The sequence below is a fragment of the Raphanus sativus genome, chromosome 9, assembly GCF_000801105.2.
Source record: "Raphanus sativus cultivar WK10039 chromosome 9, ASM80110v3, whole genome shotgun sequence".
NCBI lineage: Eukaryota > Viridiplantae > Streptophyta > Magnoliopsida > Brassicales > Brassicaceae > Raphanus > Raphanus sativus.
In genome coordinates this window covers 18026275-18046569 of record NC_079519.1, presented here as the reverse complement: position 1 = coordinate 18046569, position 20295 = coordinate 18026275, and the positions used below count along the sequence as shown (strand labels likewise).

The following is a 20295-nucleotide window of genomic DNA, read 5'->3' as shown; positions in this document are numbered from 1 at the left end:
AGAACTTAGAAGAACCACAAAATGCAGTTCTCTTCAATAGATATTAAGTTTGTTCTTTTATTTTCTTAATGTTTTAAAAATATTGAGCATCATATTCCATGCTACTATATACAGTTTTATGCTATAAACTATATACAGTTTTTTATCAAATAACAGTTCATAGAAACAAAGTGTTTCATATGGAAACCTATCTCATGAGTTGTAAAAATTCTGGTCTTCTATGTACATTAAGAAATTCAAAATTCGACTATTGTTTACTCTTATATTTCAATCTACCTTATAATAGTGTCTGGCCTTAGTATTTATTTATAAAAGATAATATACTAAGTATACTTTGATAATTCTTTTATTTTACACAGGTACTTAAAAAAATATGTTTCATAACTGTGAATCCGAAGCCAAGGAATTAGAGATTTTTGGGTGACATTGTGTAAGCTTCAACCATGTGTTACTGTCATCAGTAACCCGAACCATCACTATTTTTTTACCTTGGAACATCAGCCAACCCATCATGAAAAAAACACTTGGAAATTCAAATGATCGTCCCAAGCCAAGACAAATATTACAAAAATTAATGGCCCATAATATTGCAAAACGGAAGACGGTCATTAAATGAAAATCCAGCCGCACATACATGTACCAAACACTTAATTGTATAGAATTGAAAATTTTGTCTTTACAAAGTATACACAATATATAATTTACTATGAAACTTATAAATTTAGAACATTTGGTATGAACCCAAGTAATAGTTTTAGAAAAAAATAGTTTCACCTTGCGCAAGGCGCAGGTCTTCACATTTAGCAAGGTGATCTCGATATCGACTTTGATATGCTATAAATAACCGGGAAGACACATTAATATATTTATACACAACTGGCATATAGTGTATGTTTTAGAAATTTATATAGACCTTTAATATTATGCTCTTATACATTGTCCACGTTCATATTATGTGCCAATGTTTGACATGCACAAAAACAATTTTTTTTTATTTATTATACTAACGATGTATATAATCCTATGTAAAATATCAAAAAATCACCGGAGAGGCATAGATGTATACATGACTTATACACTCTTTTTTATATTACACGAACGACATATATAATAGCTTATAAAACATACATCAAACAATGGCATTGTACGTTTAGTTTTGGCCATATATTCATAATTTTTCTTCAAATCAGTATTGTCTATGTTTTAAAATATATTATCGTATATAAAATTAGGAACTAAATTTATATAAATTTGACGGTGATTGATATTATTTAGATAAATAAGACACTGGGCGAAGGTAATTAACTAATTTCGAGCCAAATTATGCATATATGGCAGAAACTGAGTTAATGGTCAATCACTGAATAAATTTAGGAGGTTAACACAATTGTTTTCAAAATTATGTAAACATATTATTTCTAAAATCAAAAAATCATGGTCATTCCAATTTTGTAACCATTACTTACCATATAATTTTGTATTATTATTAATTGTATTTGACCGTGATATTTATTTCTTTACTAAATCATGAGAAGATGATATACAAAATTATAGACTGGCTGAATTTGTGAGACGTTAAAGAATGTTCATTATTGCTGTTTTTATATATTCAAATATGAAAATGTTTTTGTTTCGTAATATTCATGGTTTCCAAAATTATGTTTTTATGCAATCGCTATTATAGAATTATAATCATCTATAATTATTGCTAAGAGAGTTATCAGAATCCCACCAGAGAAACCTTTTGAGGAGGTTTACTTCACAAGCAGATTGTAGATGTTCTTCAGAGAAACAAGGGAGACTGAAACTGAAATTAGGAGAAGGTTTGACAACGTCAGAGAAGATATGAGGAAAATGATTAATTTGCAGAAGAAGAATGATCCTCGGAAGTTTGCAATACCCTGTGTAATACAAGGGATTGAATTTCTTCATGCACTATGTGACACTGGTTCATCAGTCAGCATCTTACCAAAGGTCATGGCAGACCATCTGGGCCTGCAAGTAGAGCCTTCACCAGAGATCTTTACCTTCGTGGATTACTCTCAGAAAAACTCTCGAGGCTTCATCAGAGACATGGAGGTACATATTGGTAATGCTATCGTTCCTGTGGATTTTCATGTCCTAGACATCAAGCTAAATTGGAACTCTTCCCTCTTACTTGGAAGAGCATTTATGGCTACAGTAGGAGCCATATGTGGCATGAACACCAACAAGATGTGCTTGACTATGATAGATCCAGAGATCCACTACGACCCTGTCAAGCTTGGCAAACCACCAGCCAAATCAGTGGTAAAGGAAGATGATACTGGTATCATAGCAGTTTGTCATTGTGAAGTCGAGTATGAGACAGAGTACTCAGGATCGATCGACAGCACTTTAACATCATCGATCGACACTTGCAAGTCAGAGGAGATCGACAACAAATATAGATCATCGATCGACAGAGACCCACCAGATGATGAACTCGATCTACTAGATCATTGCTACCCGAATTTCGCCATCCCACCCAGCCGAAAGGAAGATGATTACTCAGTAAGGAGTTAGGCAGATAGCGGATTTCATGAGAGTTTTGCAGTAGACATAGCCACCTCTTCCCACAATGGAGACCACAGTGAAGAACATGATGCAGAGTATTGGGAAGAGAGAGCTTGGGAAAATTACTTGGAGAATGACAGATTTGCAATTCGATTCTCACAATCGATCGACATCAAACGCCCACCATTGATCGATTATCTACTTCATCCAGCAAAACGACATCGTCCATCGATCGACATCGCCAGTATCACATCGATCGATATTAACCCGGACGCTTGAAGGACAAAATCGAAATTTCACCGATTAGGACAACACATGGGTATAAAAGGTTGACAACCCAAGCCACGAAAATTCAAAACTTTTCACCTTCTACCCAACAGCTTCCAGCATTCAGAAACCTATCAATGGAGGTCTGCAACAACATGTACAATCGATTCAACCGTGCAGCTAGACGTGCACCATCGATCGCCACCACCACATCACCATCGATCGACGACTTCAACAGAGCTCAACCTCGATCTCAAGAACCTTACGATATCAGGTACGTTTCACTAACACCTGATGAATTTGGAATTTTCAGGGACACAGATGGTTATGCAAGAGCAATGGATGGAAGAGTTCTGCACATAACCAGAGAAGACATAGCAGACATCCTCCAAGTTGCTAATGGACCAGAAAACCTGTTCACACAGCAACGTAGCCATCCAGACATCCTAGCTCACGTCCAGGACAACCAAAACACCAACACAAGGGAGGATACAGTTCCTCAACACTTCGGTCAACCTAGGAATTCACCATAGATCGACATCGTTTCAACACCATCGATCGACGGCGGATATCCCGGATCGATCGACAGACCAAGAGTCAGATCGCCCGACAGACGATTGGAGTTTGGCCGACGTGCCTTCAATACTGATGGATCCAGGAGATTCAAATGGGAAGCTAAGGATGAATATGGTGTCTACAGAGATGATTTTGGCTATGCTAGAAGAGTTGATGGTTAGATCATTCTTGTTACCAACAAGCAAGTAAAGAGAATTCTGGATAGAGCATCTCTTTTTCACAGAGGTTGCTTACGCCTTCCAGTACACACACGCCCTTACCATGCATACATACCACCACCAGTACCCTACAGTAAAGAGGAGAGAGATGATATGGTGACTGATGTATGGAGAGCTCAGGCACACCTTGAGGCAAACATGCACACATTGGTGGAAGACACTTTCCAGCCTTTGGATGTCAGTTACAAGGACTTCCAGAATGATATGGCTGAGATAAGAGTGGAGCTTGGAAACATATTGACCATGCTTGAGAAAGAGGCTACGCCACCAGTATCGACCGACAAAGTACGAGTACCATCAATCGACATCGGCAAGACTACATCCATGGACCGACCAGAATGTTCATCACCTAAGAGAGATGAATGGGAGGTTGCTTACATCAATACATGGATTGGAGACGTCTACAGCTCTCTCAACAACAATGTCGAATGGTTAAGCAAGAGGATCGATCTTCTACAGAAAGAGCTAGCATCAATTCGCAAGAAAGAACAAGCTAAGAATGCTACTTTTTCATCGATCGACACACTGAATTCGCCGTCGATCGACACAAGGATCGCAGAACTGGAAGATATGATGAAAGCATACGAAGAGAAGCATGATCTTTTAAGTTCACCTATCATGCGATACCTGGATACATTATCACGACAGCTGAACGAGCTACAAAGAGACATGAGCATAGTTCACGATCATCTTGGTCGTCATGACAGAACCGCGACATCGATCGACAGGCCTACACCAATATCGATCGACATCGAGCCACCACCAGCAAAGAGAGCATGCACCACAGCAGAAGTTGATGAGATCAAACATAAGCTGTACGAAGCCATGAATTCTATGGAGGAGAGACTCATAGAACGAAGTGATGACATTGACAACACCATCAACAAAAGAGTGACCAACCTCTGTAGAGCTACTGATTTATTGAAGAATGAGATAAGCAGTATGCAGAGAATTCTTGCGTACCAAGGCCAACGCTCAGAATCGATCGACACAGATGATACTGAGTCGACCAACAGAGATCCCAGCGAAACGACCGACGCACAAGTCGTAGCATCGATCGATACAGAATCCTTGGCAGATCAAGATCAACAGATTCATGACCAGCACGAAAAAGAACAACATGAAGAACTACCTAAGCATTCAAGATTTGATTTCTATCAGCATCAGGTAGACACGGAAGATTTGGTCAGAAGGTTGCAAGTCATCAAAGCAGATTTAGCAAAGATATATCCTACAAGGACAGGCTCAGATGATGCCACAAGAAGCTTCACTGGTGCTAAGTCCAAAGATGAGGGAAATGTTTGCCCAACAGCAAACAACAACCCCCACTGCACCCCATGAGTCACTCACCTACCACAGTCAAGCTAAATGACTATAACAAAGCGTTGAGTGGGAGGCAACCCACTATTAGTTTTTATTAGATCCAAGTAGAATGATGATTCCATCGACCGACATTCACCATTCATATCGCTCGACACCACACGACCATTACTAATGATCGACGTACACCACTACGAATCGATCGACACATTGTCGATCAGGTTTATTCATTCTAACTTGTTATATTTATTAATTATGATTTATTTTATTTACCTCACCACCGGCTGTGTTACACTGGGACAGTGTAATTTAAATCTGGGGGGAGTTTACTAATATGTGTTTTTTTATTATGGTTTTTTTTCAAATTGTTTTTCAAGATTATTTTTCGCATAAGTATTAAATAGGAACATTGATATAGATTTATATTTGATTGTCTGACCACTCTTTAGCACCATTCTAGATTACTGATTAAAGATAGTACTAAAGATGCTAAAGTGGATCAACATGCCATCTATATTCACTAGCTAAGATTGTTTGAAGGAACCAAAGCTGACCTCCAACACTAATACTGACTTATTTGCTTGTCTTGGGGCTTGGAAATCACAGGATCGGAATCCTCCTACAAGTCTGGAAGGTAAAAAGTCTGTGTGTTTTTGGTTCCCTTCCTTCTCTCTCTTCAGCGTCTCGAGATCTAAGTTTATGTTATAGAAGATTGAAATGATTTCTTGAGAGGCAGAGGGGTAGGAGTGTCTCCCGCGACCCCAGTATTCTAAATCTCAAGGATGATCACACATTGTGGAAACGAGGGATAGGTTGAGTACCGAACCCCATTATTCGCTACACTTTGCCAAAATGTATGAGTTACAATGCAAATGTCAATGAAATGGACTAGATGACCTATGTGGCATCGAAACCTGTTGAAACTAAAAATAATAAGAGATTCAGAGAAGAGAGAAGAGGGGAGAAAGAGACCAGAGAAGACTACCTGTGTGTTCAGATACTTGTTTGAGTTGAACCCATGTGTCCTTTGATCGATACTCCCAAGGTAAAGCCTGCACTTTTATTTTATGTTAAGAAATGAGGTTAGTAGAGGAGAATGTCAGATGAGATTTGCTAAGTTGTTGACTAGATGAGTTTGGTTGCTAAGCTAGGATAAGGCATAATGAACTTTTGTGATTAGGATGTTTATACATGAATTGCAACCCCATAGAGTGATGACTTCAATATTTTGAATCTTTGAGTTCCTGTTGTTTTCAAACCTTTTCCAAAGACTACTGTTTTTGCTTGAGGACAAGCAAAGGAGTAAGTCTGGGGGAGTTGATATACCATGGATTTTACCCGTTTTTAACCATGGTATACTAGTATTTTATTATATATTTAATCTGTTTTCTAGCCTGTTAGGTATGTTTTCAGGTTCAGGAGCATTTTGTGAGAAAATGATGTTTTGGAGCATTTTGGAGTACAAGAGATGATATACCCGAGTTGACCATTCAAGACTAAGTCGGAAGTCAACATTGCTATTATAATCGATCGATACTCATCCTGAGTTATCGATCGATGTAGCTGAGAAGATCCGCGTACTAGAAGATTATAATCGATCGATACACATCTAGTGTTGTCGATCGATATCGAAGACGAAATGGTTTAGCCGACTACTTCACCAAGACTTCACCAAATTACGAGATTGCCCTTGACGAGTTTTTAACCTAATGGAAATGCTTAAATATTCCTGCTAAGTGTTTTTTGATGGCAACCTTCGAAAGAAGCAAGCTTTTGACAACCCTCAAGAGAAAAGCAGAGAGTGTGAGAGAGAGACTAGAGTTTTATTTTGTTTTGAGAGATTGGAGAGATTTCTCATCTCCTTTTGTATTTCTACTTTATTCTATCTATGCAATTCTTTCATCTATCTATTGTTATGAATTGCTTAGCTATGTCTGAGTAGTCTACTTGTTAAATATAGGGTTCAAATAGGTTTCTGGGATTAGCCCCAAACTATAATTGCTAAGTTGTGATACTCATCAAATGGATTGCACCCTATGCTTGTTTTAGATTAGCTAACTAGAACATAGATCACTAGGATCTTTGATTATCTTGAATTATCCATTTGAGCTTGCCTGTCTCCCATTGAGAAGAGCGACATCTCCTCCTTGAGACCTTGTGTTCATATTCAGCTCGCGCCTAGGCAGATCTAGAAGCCGTCGATCGATATCCCGACAGGTGAATCGATCGGCGCTGCGAAAGGTGTATCGCTCGATATCTCAAAAGGATATCGACCGACTCTTTTTCTGTGCCAACATTACGACAGTTGAGGCCAGATATCTAGATTATTTAACCAGTGATACTTCACTTAAGTTAAGCGGCTGAGATCTATAGTATCATGCAAGCAACTTGTTAAAGCATTTATAGAAATTATAATCTCCATTCCTGAATTGAAACCCTATGTCTAGCACTCTTTATCACATTTAAACAACCCATCATATTGTTAGTTAGAGCAACTACGTTGCTCATTTTAGGAATTGTTGCTTTTATTTTCATCATATAAACCAACCTTGCCTAGGATTGATTAGTAGATTTTATTTAATTAGTTCCCTAGCTCCTCGTGATTCGATCCCTAAGTACTACAGCTGTACCTCTTATTTGAGGGAGTAAGCTCTACTGGGTAATTTGAGCACTATCACTAAGCAGTAAGAGACATTCACATGAAACTCATCCAGTAGTATTTTCCTAATAGTTGCTACAGTGGGCCCCTGTTTAATTCCAACAAACTGTGATTGCAATATTTCTCCTATAACCTGAGTGGTAACCAGTTTGTGGTAGTTACGGCGTTCATCTACGGTGCATGTGTGAAGTAGATTTGCTTGGCGAACTTGGAAATTCCCACTAGCATCAAGCAAAACAGCATAGACGCGCCATGGGCACCCATCACCAACGCATTGGGCAAGTAGCATTGCCGGACTGGAGCGAGGTGTCCTGAAATGGAACTTCCTATTCATGTCATGAATAGCTAGTTTGATTTTTGCAATCAGTTTTGGATTTGAAGAGCCATCCAACGTATATGTCGTCACCCTCGTACTGTATATCTGCCAGGGCAGTGTCCACACCTATAATAATTGAATTTCGTTATTATCAAATCATATTCATCATATAGTAGTTGAATTTTAAATTATAATTGAATTTAGTGGATATACTATACTATATGCGTTGTTCTATATTATATTATACATGTACTATTCTATGTACTGTATTATTACTTATCACATTTACTTGTTCCCGAACGATTGTTGAAAGTAAGATATATAAGTGCATCCCCATTGTTCAAAGTTCGAATATTGAAAAATAAGGTCTTAATTTGTTTTAGTTAATAGATTAAATTTGAATGTATAGACAATTGTTAGGGAATATATGATAAGATCTGAAATGTATATTTTCCTTCTTTCTCTCTTAAGTTTCCAATTTAGATACTTAACAAGTGTATATATATTGAATTGCTCTAGTAGTGTATTGAGGCATGCGAATGTATCAATGCCAAGTGTTAAAATGCACACGCGGCTATTTTGTTTTTTCATATACTTTATTAAGACCGAAAAAGACAAAGAAATAAGAAAAAAGAAAATATTATGTGGGGCCCATACAACCTGGACCACATAAACTAGTTATTTAAATGTAGCTAAAACTGTAGGGTTTATGATTATCAATTCTTCGGATAGTTTCTCATAACTCACAAATTACATAGATGACATCTTTTCTGTGAGCTGCACCAAAGTTTCTCCAGAAAGTTTATTTTGAGGTATTTTTCTACTAAACTCATCATCTTGCTTCACAAATTACAAAAAAAAAATTAGATTCTTCCTTGTTAATTTTAATTTAATTTAATTTTTCCTCTGATTTTCTAACTCTCTATAAACGACAACGTTCAGATATTTCTTTTTCCTTATGTACTCATGAATCTTTAATCCACATGAAAAGAATCTCTTATCAATTCAAAGAAAAAAATATAAAAAAAATTTTGTCAGGAGTCGTCCAAAGTCATGGAAGAACCACGTCAACCAGAATCTCTCTCCAGCTGCCGTAACGTTTCAGACATCGCATACTATGTAAAAATCACAAACCCCTCGTGACTTCCAAAAAGCTTATTGTTTTTGACCTATTCTGTTTTCTCATCTCTGTTTTTGCTCTGTTTCCATTCCAGGTGAGGAACAAGGTTGAGCTCTATATCCAAAACTACATGAGCTTTGGCGTAACCGCTAGGTATCTCGAGAAGACTCACCATATTAGTAAAAGTGTTACCCCACCACTTTCCGCATAGACCCATAGCCTGAGATAGACTCCCCATATGCAACAAAACAATACTTAAATCTTGTTCCCCCATCTTCAACATCCGTACTCTCCAAGAAGCACGTGGTTCCTTCATTTAAAGCCTGAAGTAGAGCCAAATATGGGGGTATAAGTGAATAGCTTCCTACCATTGTTCCCATTGCATGGTCCATTGCATGGTCCATTGCAAGCTCTCTAGCTCTCTAAGAAGTAAGAGACATTCACATGAAACTCATCCAGTAGTATTTTCTAATAGCTGTTGCATTGGGCCCCCTGTTTAATTCCAACAAACCGTGATTGTAAGATTTCTCCTATAACCTGAGTGGTAACCAGTCTGTGGTAGTTACGGCGTTCATCTACGGTGCATGTGTGAAGTAGATTTGCTTGGCAAACTTGGAAATTCCCACTAGCATCGAGCAAAACAGCATAGACGCGCCATGGGCACCCATCACCTACGCATTGGGCAAGTAGCATTGCCGGACTGGAGCGAGGTGTCCTGAAATGGAACTTCCTATTCATGGCATGAATGGCTAGTTTGATCTTGCAATTATTTTTGGATTTGAAGACCCGTCCAACGTATATGTTGTCACCCTCGTACTGTATATCTGCCATGGTAGTTTCCACACCTATAATAATTGAATTTTGTTATTATCAAATCATATTCATCATATAGTAGTTAAATTTTAACTTATAAATGAATTTAGTGGATATACTATACTATATGCGTTGTTTTATACTATATTATACATGTACTATTCTATCTACTGTATTATCATTTATCACATTTACATGTTCCCCGACGATTGTTGAAAATGGGTTGGGCATCCTTTCCAAAGAGAGCTGGAGTATATGGGTCGTTTAGCATCTCGTTGAGTGCTTCGTCAAATTTACCCCAGTGTTGGCCAAATTTGTCTGGTACTTCCTCTGGGGGTTCTGTACTCGAACTTGAAGCCCCATTTCCCCCCCCCCCTCTGTGTTGGGAATGCCCGGTACTCCAAACACTAAACGTCTGGCTACAGGTCTATCTACCATTGCTGACTCAGAAATACTATTATGAAGCACATGGACGACCATTGCATTGTCGGAGTCAGAATCCGAATCAGATACGTCCCCCACAGGGCATTTGTTTTTCCCCTTTGAAGTAGTATTTTTAGCTGGAGTTGGACGTGGAATAGTATCTATTGGCTCACAAATTACTATTTCACCTACTCCACGTGGAATAATATTCACTACCACCAAATCAGACTGTATTACTATTATGAAGCACGGGGACGACCATTGCATCATCGGAGTCATAATTCGAATCAGATATGTCCTCCACAGGGCGTTTGTTCTTCCCCTTTTAAGTAGTATTTTTAGCTGGAGATGGACGTGGAATAGTACATTTTGGCTCACGAATTACTATTTGATAGAGCCAAAATCGGGATCACTCTTTCGGTAAGGTTGATATGTAATCTTATCCGGAAGGATAGAGAACTGTTGGGATGAATGGTGACACAATGGGATGCGGAAAGGCCCAATGATACCACCACACTGCAGTTGTTGCCGGATGTGACGCACCGGTCCAACAAAGGAAAGATCGAAACTTGGAGATAACCTCACCAAGAAACTATAAATGTTCTAAGCAAAGAACAAAGAGTAAAAACTCAAAAAGAAGAGGAAAATTCGTTTTTTGTATTGCAATGACAAAGAGTTACATTTTATAGTGTTTCCAGTCAAAAGAAATAAAGGAAAAGGATGAAAACAATACATAGAAAATGCAAACTTGACCAGATCTGAACAAGGCACGAAATTTATCATTGACTGGCCTTGAACCCTTCATCTTCCACTGTCCAGGTTCAATGTATTCATGCAGTCCATGCTGGGAAGGATACAGACACACACAGGACGATCTACACACCCGACGGACGTCGAACATGACCCGTTGGTTGATTTTCATGACCAAGATGTGAACTGGTGTGAACCAAATATTCAGACAGCTGAGTTCCCATTCCTTAGTGAAATATGGATGAGAGAAATCCATCAATGGGTCGAGAACTGAAGCAAGGACGTCAGGACAGCCTTCAGGGCACGCATGACGCAAAAAGGGTCATAAGAGAAAATATGTGAACATCTTTGAACTCTTCTCGTCCCAAGTTGAATATGGCTTGACTATCAGTCTTAGAATGTTGAATTGGCTGGGAAAGAAGTGAAGTAGGTCGATCAAATCCATATCTAGGTCGTGGTTCAAGACTGAGCTCCAATCCGGCCGTTCGGGCGGTACGTGCGGTATAGTCCATAAATGAATGGCGATGGACTGAAACAGAATTGGTGCGTCTGAATGTGATGATGTCTTGACCTTTGATCATGAAATGGAAATCAGGACGGGGAAGGCAAAGTCCAGTACGGTCAAGTCGGTCATCTGGCCATGGTTCCAGCCAAAGCTCCCTTCCGGACGCATGCAGGACGGACCAGAAAACTGCACGGTCAGTCTGTCCGGTACGGTGAAAAACATGAACCTCGGTTGGAATGTTCAGAACGTCCTGAACTCCATGCTGAGCTGGTTCCATGTACTGATCCGTGGGCCTAGGTCTATCACTATTCCACCTACACCACGTGGAAGAGTCTGTTATACACGACTACTTCTCAATCAGTTGTGAACAGAGCTCTCAGGCACCTCCTGCTCTTTCACTCCATTATCCTTTTGTGTTTGGGGAAGAGTCAAGGGAGTTTCATATAGGGCAAAAGTATGCCATTCTTCCTCATCCATGCAGTTGTCACCTCCATCCTCTCCTTCCATAAGGCGATTTGGTAGGCCATTTTTCCCTACATCGGAATGGCGGACGAGAGAGACATAAAGGTCAACTTCTTCTATGGCGTGCCGCATCTGTATGAAGATACCCACTTCAGTATCGTCTGATATGAACTGAGGCATATCCAGGTCTCCATCACCCATAGCAATCCACTTAGTGTATTGATATGAGAGTTTGATACTGACATTTTTGGATGTTATGTCTAGACGTTCCTTGACCGCAGTAAGTAGCTCGGTCATTGTCATATCAACATGAAGGCGGATGTAATGCTCAGCTACACACAATATGTCAGGTTCAAATATCCACCGATTATCTGCATCTCGGACCTACGTCCCATGTACAATCGAGACTTTATCTTGCTCTGTCATCTACAACAAACATAAAACAAAACATAATACTATTATGATCCCCACCACATAAACATAGTACTATTAAGATTTTCTTTAGTAATTCCATTCCATTTATCCACTTTCCATTTTTTCCCTCACCATAAATGTAATCATCTGGTAGATTCGTTGTATTTAGAGCAGTTAGTTAAAAATTACCTGATCGAATCTTCTGAGAATTAACTCTGCATCTCCTTAGGATTTCTTCACTGTCGGTTTTTTATTTCTTACAGAAATGGACAAACTGTAAAAAATAAATGTCTACACCATATATCTATTTTAGTACACAATAAATGTAATTTTCTGATAGATTCGTTGTATTTAGAGCAGTTAGTTAAACGTTACCTGATCAAATCTTTTGAGAATTAACCATGCATCTCTTTAGGATTTTTTCACTGTCGGTTTCTTATTTCTTACAGAAATTGACAGACCGTAAGAAATAAATTTTACACCATATATCTATTTTAGTTGTTAAATTACCATCCACATATTTACTTTAAACAGTCTACTATATACGGTAAATTTATGTGTGATGTAACTGATTAATATCCCTCAGCTCTGAATAGTGGACGGTAATTTACAACACATATTTATCTTGGGAGACGTGGACTTACCTTCTTCCACTGACATGGATTCACCTTTTTGTTTGAATTAAAATCTTGTCGACTAACTTGCTACATGATGCCTAGAAGATTGTTACGGAATAAAATGAGACATTTATGTTAGATTGTTAATTATGTCAACATCAGCTGCATGCACTTAATTACACTGAAACCTTTATAAATTAATAATGTTAGGACTACATCAAAATTATAATTTTTTATTAATTTATAAAAATATTAATTTATCGATATATTAATTAAACCAAAAATTCAATTTGATACTATAAAATTATATTTATTTTATAAAAATTTTAGTATATATTAATTTAAAAAAGTTTTACTGTAACTGCACAACTTAGTCATCTCCTGAATTCACCCAAAATTAAAATCGGCAAGTTGCGAGGACTCTCCAATGAATCCATCGTTTGAGTTTAACGACGTCGTTAACGCTCAACCCCGAAATAAGAATAAAACCCCAGTTGCATAGTACCTACCTCTCTTTCTTTCTTATCCAAAACTCTCTCAATTCGCTCCAATGGCTCTTCTTCGTCTCCCTCCCATTTCCCTCCAATTTCTAGGTCACCAATCTGAACACAAAACCCCTAATCCCGGCGTTTCGCTCGCCAATTTCTCCCTCCCTTGGTCTACTCCTCCTTCAGTATCTCGTCTCCATCTATCAAAACCCAGAAATCTCACCTCTTGCTTCTCCGCTACTATCCAAGAGCCAATCCTCGAGTCTTCTTCTTCTTCTTCTGAAGAGATTTCGAAAACCAGATTGATTGCTCAAAACGTTCCTTGGACCTCTACACCCGAAGACATAAGGTCCCTGTTCGAGAAATACGGCAATGTCGTCGACGTTGAGGTCTTTCTTTCTCAATAATTCCTTTCTTCTTTTGGAATCCTTGAATTATTCTTCTTCTTCTTCTTCTTATTGAATTGTTTTACCTTTTGATCGTGTAGATGTCTATGCACAAGAAGGAAAGGAACCGAGGTTTGGTTTTCATTGAAATGGCTTCTCCTGAAGAAGCTGCATCAGCTCTTCAAGCTCTCGAATCCTATGTAAGTGGCCACATATAGCATTCTCTCTTCCTTCATCTTTTAGACCGGGTCAGGATCTTGATGGTACCCTTTAATTTAGCTGTGTTTCTCTATTTTATTTGTGTTTGTCTGATTTTTTTCAGGTTGTCTTGAGATACTTCTCTAATTTGGTTGTGTTTGATTAATTTTATCTGGCTTTAATGAAATTAGGCTCTTCAAAAGGTTGTCTTTGTTGTAGTTTCTTGGTCCATTTCTCTTTTCTTGAATCTTATGACCCTCAATCTCTAAAACTGGGACAGAATCATTTATATAGTTCTCTAATTTGTTTTTTTCTGTACATTTTTTTACTAGCCTCTTTTGTTTTTTTTTTTGATTTTGTGATGTCTTTTATAGGAATATGAGGGTCGTCGTTTGAAGGTAGCCTATGCAAAGGCCAAAAAGAAGAAAACTTATGCTCCTCGTGAGAAGCCTACGCCGGTGCCTACCTTCAATTTGTTTGTTGCAAACTTGGCATTTGAAGCAAGGGCCAAGCATCTTAAGGAGTTCTTTGATGCGGACACTGGTAACGTTGTCTCCACTGAAGTTATATTCCATGAAAATCCTAGGAGGTCTAGTGGTTACGGCTTTGTCTCTTTCAAAACCAAGAAAATGGCCGATGCAGCGCTCCTTGAGTTCCAAGGAAAGGTAAAATTCCAATCTACTCTTGAAGATAATGTTCTAATTATGCTAGGGCTCATAAGTTTTGCCAGTCTCCAGTAAAATGAAGCCAAGTTATAGTGTTTCTGATCACGTTTGACCTACTCTAAATCATAACGCATCTATTTGCTTTTAAACCATTATAAGCTTATCAGTTTGGTGATTCCGAAGTCCAAGAAAGTGTGTGTGTGTGTGTGTTTGGTATATTTGATGTTTCTAACTGTTACCAGTTGAGCTTAGGGACAAACAATAGCCCGAAGACCAATATTTCTAGTCTTTGACAAATATAAAGAATGAGTTCCTCTGAGTCGTTATGTGGGCAGATACTTCAAAAGAATATGGCTCATAATCCCAATATTGTAGAACTGAAGAATTAATGGCTTGTTTCTAATAATAATTATATAATATGAGTTCATTGGCTTATTTAGAATGGAATTGAAATGTGGGATATATTAACATATGCAGGATTTCATGGGAAGACCAATCCGATTAGCTCGTAGCAAACAGTTTGTGAAGTTGCAAGCAAAAGAAGGGTTGCAGCCACCTGATGAAGGTGAAAAAGCTTTATTGGTATAATCAACACTAAGCTCTGAACTGATCAGATCAGGATATATAAATTAGTCTGTGTTGCAGGATTATTTGGGGTTGGGTATCGGAATTGAAGAGAAAACTTTGAGCTTTTGACAAACAAGAGGAGCGGATACATTACAACTACCAACCTTGAGTAAGTGGTGCAGAAGTAAGAAGTACAAGAACGATCTAGTTAGAACAAAACCCATGTGGCTCTAAGAACTTGTTTTGTTAAGTTAACACAATGTTCTTATTTTTCTATTGGTTTTGATAGAAAATCTTGCATTTGTTACTATGTTGAATGTGTACTTATTTGGTTCCCAAAGAGCCCCATTTACATTTTGTCAGTCTGTTGAGTTAGTGCAAACAAAAATTGGAGGTTTTTGAATCTAATAAGCACAGTACTACTTCAGGCTAAAATGTAGCTTTTACATAATTTCATACATAAAAGAACAAACTTGTAGCATTTTTGGTGGTATGAAATATTTAATGTAACTGATTTATCTATTTTTATCATTAAAATGCATTTATTTTTGGGGTATAAATTTAGTGAAAACTCTAGAATCAAAGCTTCCTTAAGCTGAGTATTTAAATGACGGATAACTATCTAAAAGTACTTTTTGATAATGTGCGAATGATGTCAAGTACGAGAAAAGATCATGTGATGATTGGATGGTCAATAATCAAGTATTTTGAGTCTCCAAAAAATTAATGCTACAATCATCCCATGGGTAGTCGGTGCATGACAAGTGGTAGCAAAGCCAATCCCAGACAAGTGTAGAGTCATGTGTGGGCACACACAAATATGGTTAACGATCACAGGGTGAAATGAGGAAGTTGTGCTCTGTGAGAGGGAGTGATTTGTACATGTAGGTGTTGTATATAGTGAAATGCTTAATATAGTTGATTTGACTATATGTATCACCAAGTTGCCTTTATTTTTCACATATACATCCACAGAGAACTCCAGAGTAAGCATGTTTGCGCCGGAGTAGTGAAGGAATAGATGACATATCATAAGTGATTGCGATATCGTGTAAGTGAGACCAAAGCACATGTAAAGATCATATGATGATTGCAGGATCAATAACCAAAGTTTTTGAGCTTCCGAAAATTAACGCTACAATTGGCATACAGAAAGGCATCCACAACCTAGTGAAAGAGCGTGGAGGATCCATTAGCCATAGGCTGCCGTAGCGTTACTTAACTCTTTTGACTTATCTCTACTGAAGTGAGCCAGAAGCATCATTGTCTGCAAGATTCATCTATCAATAATGCTCAATTTCTTTGTCTCTATCTTCCTGATGCATAATATTTTGTCTCGTCACTAAAATTCACGTGATGCTTCTGTCTAGCCTCACCTTTCCCTTTAACCAATGCTTCATGTCTTCTCACAACATCACTAGTATGAACTACTTGAGTCTCCATCTTATTCACATGAGTATTGAGAGCTTCAAACTTGTCATTCAAGTTGGCATACACATGAACAATCTTCTCATTGAAATCTATAGACATTTTATGTTATCCCTTATGAACCTGATCGATTATTGATTCCAGTTTGCTTTTTGAGTTGCTGGAGCAGGATTTTGATAAGAGGATGCTCCATAGTTTCTTCTGTATCTATTGTTGTTGTTGTTACTAAAGGGTTTCTGGTACTGCAAGCTTTGGTTGTTGCTGAATTACTTCTTTGGCCAGCACCCTTGTGCTGCTATGATATCCAAACCTCAAACTCTGAAAACCAGTAACATTGACGTAGTTCATATCCTCCTCGTTTCCTCAATAACTTGTGACTTCTACAATCTCCATATCTGCTGCGAAGAAAACCTGTTTCTAAGAAGTTTATGAACACTGACAAGTTTTGCCTTAACTTCAGCCATCTGCTCCTTATAACTAGTGTTTTTGGTGCTATTACGAGACGCCAAATTTTCAATAAGTCTCACAGGTTCTTCTAGATTACTAATGTTAACCTTTCACTCACTAGTTGTGCATAGAGCCATCTAGTAAACTAAGGCGATACCTCTGAAGAAGGTTCCTATCAGTTGTACCTCGTTTAACCATGGTGCAGACAATCTATCTGATACGTTTTGAATATTATCATGGAGCTTTTGAAAGACTATGTAGGCTCTTGAGTAAACATAGAGATCATGTTCTTCAGATCTTCAGATCTAGCATCATCAAAGAAGTTAGGCAAGAAAACGTTTTTAATGGATGACCATGATGTAAGGGATCCTGGTTAGTTGTTTAAGTCATTACAAAGTGTCTCTAGTGAGTGAGTACTTGAAGAGCTTGTAGAGAAAGTAGTCATCAGGGAATATATTGACTTTTATAGCAAATTCTTGAACCGCTCCAGATAGTCCATAAGATACTCATGTGGGAGCCGATGATAAGGCTGCTGTCCCATGTGTGTAATGTAGGCATGCTTCAGCTCGAATTCATGCATCTAGAAAGTAAAAGGAAGAATCGTAAATCTGTTGGTATAGTATTGATCTAGATAGTTGTAGCCAGCCAATGTTATGGCTCGAGCGCAGTACTGGTCATGAGTTTGTCAAGACCAGAAGCTAGAAAGAAAAAATTGGCCGAAAATGGCGTGACTGCGTATCAAACTCTGGACATGAAACATTGCCACTAAAACTAACGGAAACTTTGCAAATTGTAGGCTGATTTTATTTGATAATTTTAAAGGCCGGAAGTCCATGCTTCCTAAGTTTCTTCCCAGGGCCGGGCCTAATCGAGCCACATGGGCGTTCTCAGCAGCTGCGACCTGAGCGATGGCTGCATCATATGGAGGCGAAATACTCTAAAACAAACAAGCAGATTTAAGTTGATGGGCTTAATTCAAGTTTGGGCCTCGTCTACATATATACCAGCCACATCAACAATCCTAAACCCATTTGCACACTCTCTCTGAACAGTCCACACCGTTCTTCTCCTCCCAAATTCTCCGACGGCGACGGTATCACTCTCCCTCATATACGTTTGTTTATGATCTTTTTTATTAAAAGAGATTCAGTCTAGATTGATATAGGATAGCCGAGGATGACGCTAGGGTTGTTATCGGCGATTGGAAGATCTTTCCGACGGAAGAGAGCGTCGTCACTTGATATTCTCTCTCCCAAACGAGCTCCAAGAAACTTCTACAAGGGCAAAAACTGCAAATCTACTGGTTTCAACACCTCAAAAGGTTTCATTTCTTTCAAATCTCATTCCTGCTTTGACTTTGAAAACGCCATTTGATTTTGAAATCTTGTCGATAATCTGCCTACATTTTCTTAACTGCATCTCTGTTTTGAACTGAAACTCAAACAGTTGACAGTCATAACTTGTTCAGTACCTTATGACTGAAAGTTGTTTGAATTTAGTATTTAGATATCATTAACTTAAGTTATTCAGATTCTTTAGGTAGGTACAAAGCTGTGAACTTTGAAAATCAATTTTGTCAAAAATGATAATCGTTGATGTATAGTATTACATCATTGGATGATTGAAATTTGAGAATTGATTTGTTTCTATGAGCTATTGTTTAGTAGCTTATGACTGATTAATGTTTTAGCAAATTCAGCATCATAGAATCATATATTGATAATATAAAGTATTTTCATTTGTTTTCAGGCTTTACTTTTACTTTCGTCTAAGTGTTGTAACATTGTTTGCAGGAGGATATGTTGTGCAGCAAGATAAATTGCCAAACTACGTAATCCCTGATCTGACGGGCTTCAAGGTTTTTATTTCACCCTATATTTCCTTTTTCCTTGATTCATCAATTATCGAATAGCTCAGTATCCTAATTCAACATGGGTACTGAACATTACTGAATCCCTTTTACAATTCTTAGGTTTATGATCCTGATGATGATCTTGTTTATTGCAAGTTTTGTCTATTATGAATCTGAAATGGAATGCTTACTTTATGCTTTAAGTTGGTCATCTGCTTTAGCGTTGCTGATGGAACAATTTTTATTTTACAGCTGAAACCATATGTATCTCAGTGTCCTGTAGAGGTCAACAAAACAACTGAAGCTTCCAAGTGAATAAGTCAGAAGAAATATGTTCCGAGTCTTAATAAGCTTGAGCAATGTGTTCTGAGAAATTCGTCTTCTATTTCTTTAGTCCTTTTTCTGTTTTTACAAGGACTTCAAGCAATTTATCACAACTTTTAGGTTATGATACATATAAGGATTGCTTCAGAGCGCCATCGATCCAAATTTCCCATTGTTCTCCACTCCAGTTTCCTTTCTTCATTGTATCTTATTGTTATCAGAGTCGGAGAACAAGTTGCAGACATTTTATTACGGCCATCGTCACTACTTGTTTGGTCCCCTGGCAACTATAATTTATACAAAGTTATTACTTGCACACAGTCTGAACTCTGTTAGAGCATCTTCAAGAGGTCGTCAGACTCTCAAATTTTGATGTTTTTGGTTTTCTGATTTTTTTTTTTTAAATTTGGGAATTTTTGAATAGTAAAATAGAGGTTTTAGTGTTCAAAAATTCAGAGCACTATACATTTTTTAGTTTAATTTTGTAGTCTTCTAATATAATTGTATTATTATTAATTTTTATCATTTTAATCTTTATAACTATATTTCACATAACTAAGGGGGGTGTATTGAATTAGGTGTTTTATAAGATTTTAGAGTGTTTTAATTTTGGTGTGTTTTAAGGTGATTTTGAAGTTATTGGAGTGGTTATGATAAAATATTAAAAATAAAAACATAATTCCATATATAATTTGATTGATTTTTTCACATAAATTTCAGAGTTGTTTAGGTGATTTGAAATGGTATTTTTTTTGTCAGTTTGCTTTTTGTTTACGAATCTCTATCAACGCATTCATTTTTTTGTCAGTTTGCAATTTCACTCGTTACTCATAAACATCACACAAAATACATTGCAAGGTTTTGTTTATGTATTAGAAGACTTGATGCAAATTTTCAGTCACTGTGTTCTGCTGAAAGTGATGTTTATTTTTTCTATGATTTTGC

General features: G+C 37.6%; 2 protein-coding genes across 5 annotated transcripts; both read left to right on the top strand.

The window, feature by feature from the left end:
- Positions 1–13494: 13494 nt before the first annotated feature.
- On the top strand, positions 13495–15661 carry LOC108823847 (RNA-binding protein CP33, chloroplastic). 2 transcript variants are annotated; one of them, XM_018597136.2, is made up of 5 exons: positions 13495–13872; positions 13971–14069; positions 14442–14732; positions 15210–15297; positions 15366–15661. In XM_018597136.2, the coding sequence occupies exons 1-5, from the start codon at positions 13546–13548 to the stop codon at positions 15404–15406; spliced, it is 846 nt and encodes a 281-aa protein (XP_018452638.1). In that variant the 5' UTR covers positions 13495–13545; the 3' UTR covers positions 15407–15661. The 2 variants fall into 2 exon arrangements, with proteins under 2 accessions (XP_018452638.1, XP_018452639.1); XM_018597137.2 differs by having other exon boundaries at positions 13496–13872; positions 15378–15661.
- Positions 15662–18178: 2517 nt separating this feature from the next.
- On the top strand, positions 18179–19670 carry LOC108824851 (uncharacterized). Of its 3 annotated transcripts, none has more exons than XM_056993927.1 (4): positions 18179–18267; positions 18330–18495; positions 18968–19032; positions 19279–19670. In XM_056993927.1, the coding sequence occupies exons 2-4, from the start codon at positions 18351–18353 to the stop codon at positions 19339–19341; spliced, it is 273 nt and encodes a 90-aa protein (XP_056849907.1). In that variant the 5' UTR covers positions 18179–18267; positions 18330–18350; the 3' UTR covers positions 19342–19670. The 3 variants fall into 3 exon arrangements, with proteins under 3 accessions (XP_056849907.1, XP_056849908.1, XP_018453729.2); XM_056993928.1 differs by having other exon boundaries at positions 18181–18267; positions 18345–18495; XM_018598227.2 differs by having other exon boundaries at positions 18204–18267; positions 18340–18495.
- The last annotated feature ends 625 nt before the right edge of the window (positions 19671–20295 follow it).